The sequence below is a fragment of the Maylandia zebra genome, linkage group LG19 (genome assembly GCF_041146795.1).
Source record: "Maylandia zebra isolate NMK-2024a linkage group LG19, Mzebra_GT3a, whole genome shotgun sequence".
NCBI classification, from domain to species: domain Eukaryota; kingdom Metazoa; phylum Chordata; class Actinopteri; order Cichliformes; family Cichlidae; genus Maylandia; species Maylandia zebra.
In genome coordinates, this window is record NC_135185.1 from 30,998,608 (window position 1) to 31,004,703 (window position 6,096).

Genomic DNA, 6,096 nt, shown 5'->3' on the forward strand with positions numbered 1-6,096 from the left:
TTTTCACAGGTCCAAATGGAGACTGCACACCCAAGAATACCCTCTTTATCAGTAATGAAACACTAACTCAACAATATTTTCCATCACGTAAGTTCAAAAATAATGAAGGAAAAAATAATAGTCTTTGAAAGGTTCAAAGAAAACAATAGTACCCTGTGTTTTTAGAAATGATTATTAAATAAATAAGAATACATATAATAAATAATTGTTATATTTTAGAAACTATCTACCGAGAGGTCAACGGACCTAAACTCTGTTTCAACATCCAGCCAAACAATAGCCTTGCAGGTACAGTTATCTAATTTTTGTTTTTTATATTTCGGACTGTTGGTGAAAAAAGTCGTCTTGGGTATTTGCTAAAAGTGTTTGATTGTTTCTGTATTTGTCTTAGATTGTTGTAGCGAAAACAATTTCACCTGTAGCCTTAAAGTAAAAGGAGACGGACCAGGCAAATACATCCTAAATGCAACTGAAGAGATTTTATCTAAGCAAGATATTGTGGTGATGAAGAAGCCACAGTATGATTATTCGTGTATGCCATCACAGGTCTACAACAAAAGCAGCCCTGGTAAGCCTCTAAGACATGAGACTTTGCACACAATGGTCATAATTTTCAGTTTATTTGAAAAGGTTTCCAACCAGTGATCTGACGCACTTCTTACTTTGTTGCAGGTTTTCTTTATAACATCAACCGCTGCTTGAATGAAAGTAAATTCACAAACCTTTTCCTCTTAATTTCTACATGAAACAACGTGACAGCAGTGACAGTGCACAAGTTCTAATTTCATACTTTTATGTGTTGAAGGTTCCAAAAGCATTAGAGTGAATGCTGACAGTTGTTTAGATAATGAAACCAATACCAGAGTGGCTTGCAAAGGTATTATGTTGTTTATTTAACAGGATCATTAAAAAAACAACATTTTAGTAAGTACTGTGATAATAAGAGAGCACGGGGTTGAAAATTTAATTCCTGCTTTTTTCCATGAATGTTTGTATGTGCCTGTGCTATGCAGATGTAACAGAAACACACTACGTTATCTTTGACAATAAAACATGTGTGTTATGTAAGAAACCAGTCTTGAAAAGTCTAGACAAAGAGATTAATTATACCCTGGAGAAAATTCCTACCAGCCCAGACAAAGCAAAGTAAATATCTCAGTTTTCTACAGAACAATAACAGCAAATAAAAATAAATACACGCTTTTGAAATCTGCTCTAAAACATTAACGGTGTGTCTTACAGAGATGCCATGAATGTTCTATCATGCTTGTTTAAAGAGCTGGGTAACGCCAGCACAGCAGCAGTGAAAATGGGCAACATTACAGGACTGATTGCCAAACTGCCCCAGGAAAACCAAACCAACATGAACTTTGTCTTCACAAAAAACTCTGGAGTAAATGTAAGGTGTTTGTGCAACACAATTTTATGACCTTCAATTAATAATATTATTTTGTTCTTCTTTTGTTATTTTTTTTGTTTTACTAATATTTTTAAAAGTCTGTTGAAGAAGAAAACAGCAATTCTTTGACGGGCCCATTTCGTTTAATGAAAATTCCTAAAGAGGCCAGTAAAATGGCGGTGGAGAGAAATGGATCATTTCTTGGGATTCTGCTCTTTCCAGAAATGCATGCGGTAATAGTACAGCTCAACTAATTACTCATGATCTTTATAAAATGTATAAACATATTGACCAAACCTGATCTATTAACAATCTTTTAATCTTAACAGGATGACAGCAGTAAATACTATTTAAACAGTGAGATAGTGGGAATAGAAATGGGGGCAAAAATACAAAACCTTTCACAACCCATCGAGATTCAGTACAGTAATGTGGACAAGGTAAGTGTGATGTCATAACAGAAATAATGATCAATTTAAGTTCAGAGGAAAACTTATTCTGATTTTCATTTTCTATTTTGATAAAGAAAGGAGCGAATGCTTCTTGCATGTCTTGGGATGGAAACAGCACAGATGCAAACGGTAAAAAACCCCAAATAGATCTCTCTATATATATATCTAATTTTAATATGAAAACCACAGGAATTAAAGACCTTTGAAGTGTTCACTCACATTTTGCACACACGCTGATTACTGTGATAAAGTCTGTCTTTAACAGTTACTTCTTTGTATTACTGCTGTCCAACAGGGAAATCACTCTGGATCACAGATGGCTGTCAAACAGTGGAGACCAATAACAGCATCACCTGCCAGTGCACACATCTAACCTTTTTTGCCATACTCATGGTAAGACAGCTGTATAGGAAATAAGAAATTATTTTTTTTACAGCACATACTGACACATAACTATTTGAACCTAGTCACCTACACCTGCAAACATTAGCACTTCTGATGTTAATACTCTGACCTACATCACTTCAATCGGTTGTGGACTGTCGCTGTTTTTCTTGATCGTCGGTCTCTTCATGCACGTTCTCGTCAGGTAAGAGATCCGAGGCAGTTTGGATTTTTACCTCAGTAAAGTCCTTTTTCTTACGCACACTAATTTGCTCCACAGAAAGGGGAAAGCAAGCGAAGCAACAAAGATTCTGATGAACCTCTTTGTCGCCATGTTGATCCTGAACTTGTCCTTCTTGACCAATGAGAGCATTTCAAATCTGGGTATCAAAGGTGCATGTGTGGCAATAGCAGCAGTTCTGCACTACGGGATGTTGGCCACTTTTACCTGGTTCTTCATGCAGGCTTTACACTTGTACCTCAGTCTACGTCGAATCTGCACTGAAGTGAAACATTACATGCTGAAGATTTGCATCACAGGATGGGGTAAGAGACCTGAGCCAAAAATGATACTTATGCTCTCATATTATGAATAATAATCACAGGAGAATTTATATTCCTAATCTTCTCTTTAGTCATACCGGCTGTGGTGGTGATCGCTCTTCTTGCCTCCCAGAAATATAATTCTATTAATATTAATACAAATGAGGGGAAAGCAGCAACAATGTAAGTCTGTAAATCTGATAATAGATTTCTTGGATAAAACACAAACATCTTCATCAGAGGATCACGTTGTACTCCCTTTTTCAGGTGCTGGATCTCTGATGCTGGTATCCACCAGGGGGTCAACATTGGTTATTATGCTGTAGTGTTCGTCTTCACTCTGAGTGTATTCATTCTAACTGTAAGGCAAATCGTTCTAATGCCAAAAGCAGGAAAGGCCCAAGACAATAGTTCCATTAAGAGCAACACTTCCACCATTCTGAGCCTGTTCCTCCTTCTTGGCATCACCTGGGCTTTTGCTTTCTTCAGCTACGGACCTTTGCTCATCGCTTCCTACTACATCTTTACCATCCTCAACTCCTTTCAAGGTAAATCTAAAACTGTCACAGTGAGCTGACTTCATTCTTTATTGGATTAAAAGTCCTTAACCTTCTTCTTTATTTGTATAGGTTTCTTCCTGTTCATCTACTATTATAAATCCAGCAAGATTATTGGAGACGGCAAAATCCACACACAAAGTAGCAGCACAGCTACATCAAACACAGCTGTAACGTCTCCTTATGCATAAGGCTTGCTGTTTTACCATATTTTGACACAAGAGGGCAGCATTTTATTTCATATAGTTCCAGCAGGTTGCTCTGTGTAGAAACAACTTGGTCATTCTTCCCATGTGCTCTCCGCTGAATGGCTTTTCTGACATGAAAGCACTAACCCAGATTACCTTCTTTGACGCAAATACTCATGTGGACTAGAGCTCGAGTCAGTACTCTGGAAGTCATTTCAGAGCACGACTCTATGTTTGTTCCCATGCTTTTATATTTTAACAGACAAACTTGTCTTACTCACGCCAAATAATTCATAGAAGGCTGTGATTCAGTCAGAATACGCAACCACAATTGTAAACATGTCAGGATGTTAAGGTGTAAAATGTTAAAGTGGGAAAGTGAAACATGTCAAAGACATAAGGACATTTTCAATTTGATGGCAGTAACACCTCTCAAAAAGTTGGGACAGGGACATGTTGACAACCCGCTTTCAAGTCAAAAAGTCGTCATAAATAAGTCTCCAATAACACCAGAAAAAGTCGCCAGATTTGTCGCTAGTTGCTTTTTAGAAAAAGAGTCGCTAAGGGGGTCTGAAAACTCGCTAAATATAGCGACAAAGTCACTAAGTTGGCAACACTGGTGCTACTGCTGTTGCGAGTGTAACTACCGCCCCCGCCCCCTCAGCTCAGGGAGGGGCGCAAACACAAGGCTTTGTTTGCCGTCTCTGCTCAGCGCAAACACAAGGGTGACTTGCAGCATAAAGTGAAAGAGAGGGCAAGAGAAAGAAAAAAAAAACCCCACGGCTCCCAATAAGGAGCCGGCTCGCATTGTTCACTTCAAAGATACGGCTCTAAGAGCCATTTCGTTCGCGGCCGACCCATCACTACAAGTGATATTCCTAAAACTTTTCCACTCAGGGGCCGAGTCATTCTCTGAGATCTGCTGCTGCATCTTCTCAGAGTGCTGATGTTTGGCAATGTCCACTTCTTTAGTGAACCTGTACTTGGCCTCTCTGTAGCAGTCCCTGTCTCCGCTTCTGAACGCCTTTCTCTTTTCCAGCCACAGCTTTTTGGGTTTAGGAGTAAAACAGGGTTTGTCATTGTTATAACTCACCCTGGTGCGTGATGGCACAATGCTGTCCTTGCAGAAGTGGATATAGGAGGTGACAGTGTCCATAAACTCATCCAAGCTGTTAGAAACAGCCTTCATTGTGTCCCAGTCTGTAGACTCCAAACACGTGCGAAGCTCCTCCACAGCCTCATTGCTCCACAGTTTTTTAGTCCTCATGACAGGTTTGGAGAGCTTCAGCCTCTGTCTGTACGTAGGGATCAGATGGATCATGACGTGGTCAGAAAGTTCGAGTGCAGTGCAGGGTAACACTGGTCCAGTGTCCTCTCCTCTCTGGTCGGGCATTTAATATACGGTTTATATTTGGGAAGTTCCTGGCTTAGATTGGCTTTGTTAAAGTCCCCAAGAGCCATAATGACAGTGTCCGGGTATGCCTGATCCATGTGCAGTACCTGCTCCTCGAGGGCACACTGAGCTGCATGCAAATCTGCATCTGGCAGAATGTAAACAGTGGCCATAAAGAATGAAGCAAACTCCTGCAGAGATTAAAGCATAGAAGATAGTGCTTGTGTGAATGGTGCATGTTGCATTGAGTGCTTTGAGTACCCCGGGAGAGTAGAAAAATGCTATTTAATAATCTTAGCATTCTCTTGTAGAAATATCCAAGCAATTCCTCGAAAAAGATGTCTGCATGGGAGAACATGTTGATATAAAACCTTTACATACAGTACCTCTCAGGATTGATGGTGCCTTTTCACATGTAAAAGCTAGGCATTAAATTTATGGTGAGGATCATTATTCTTTATTCACTATTCTGAAATTGTCCCACAATTTGAAGACAACAGCATCCACGGTGGGGAAAGCTCAACTGGCAAACAAGACATGAGCTCAACACTACCTATAGTGATAAGATCCCTGAAGTTATTCGGATGTTGAAACTATTCTTTAAAATGTACCACATTTTATGAGCATATGGATAGGATTATCTCCCTTTTTCTTTCTCTGCACTACATATTTTATTTTGTATATATGTTACTTATTTATTGTGTTTTGCCTGCCTTATTTTAGTATCACAGTGGGACAATTTTGTTGTACCCATATATACAAAGTACAACTGTGCAATGACAATAAAGAGTTAAATATGTTCAGTGTATTTTGACAAACTCCTTTGCTTGTGGTAGATTTTTTTGTCAAGTTAATCATTAGTATTTATTTATAAAATAGCTTTTTTGAAATAAAAATTATAGCAATTCTTTAAAATTTACCATATTTAGGTAAATTAAGGTCTGATTTGTTCAATGACTTTTTACTATGTTAATATATTTTTCATTCAGAAATCTTCTGATTGGCTTTTTTAGTTCTCATTTTTGTGGTTTTATTGTAGTAGTAAATGGAAATGTTGTAATAACTTTTTTTCTATTTGATCAGGACACAATATTTCATACATATAAGTAAAGTATTGTGGGAAAAAATGATGTGTATACACAATAAAGTCTTAAAATAAAAGATTATGCTTTTCTTTAAA

At 38.1% G+C, this 6,096-nt stretch overlaps 1 protein-coding gene across 3 annotated transcripts in view; it reads left to right on the forward strand.

Annotated features, from left to right (window-relative positions):
• Positions 1-6,096, forward strand: part of LOC101466933 (adhesion G-protein coupled receptor G5) — a 30,952-nt gene extending 24,856 nt beyond the window's left edge. For 2 of the 3 annotated variants that reach the window (XM_076877621.1, XM_076877620.1), the window contains 16 exons: positions 1-87; positions 220-288; positions 392-568; positions 673-708; positions 806-877; positions 1,014-1,146; positions 1,243-1,399; positions 1,498-1,632; positions 1,729-1,839; positions 1,926-1,980; positions 2,147-2,244; positions 2,319-2,440; positions 2,516-2,781; positions 2,871-2,961; positions 3,046-3,326; positions 3,408-6,096. In XM_076877621.1, the coding sequence (XP_076733736.1) occupies positions 1-87; positions 220-288; positions 392-568; positions 673-708; positions 806-877; positions 1,014-1,146; positions 1,243-1,399; positions 1,498-1,632; positions 1,729-1,839; positions 1,926-1,980; positions 2,147-2,244; positions 2,319-2,440; positions 2,516-2,781; positions 2,871-2,961; positions 3,046-3,326; positions 3,408-3,526 (2,009 nt within the window). In that variant the 3' untranslated portion in view covers positions 3,527-6,096. The remainder of the gene's footprint in view (positions 88-219; positions 289-391; positions 569-672; positions 709-805; positions 878-1,013; positions 1,147-1,242; positions 1,400-1,497; positions 1,633-1,728; positions 1,840-1,925; positions 1,981-2,146; positions 2,245-2,318; positions 2,441-2,515; positions 2,782-2,870; positions 2,962-3,045; positions 3,327-3,407) is intronic. The other variant, XM_076877622.1, reaches the window with a different exon arrangement.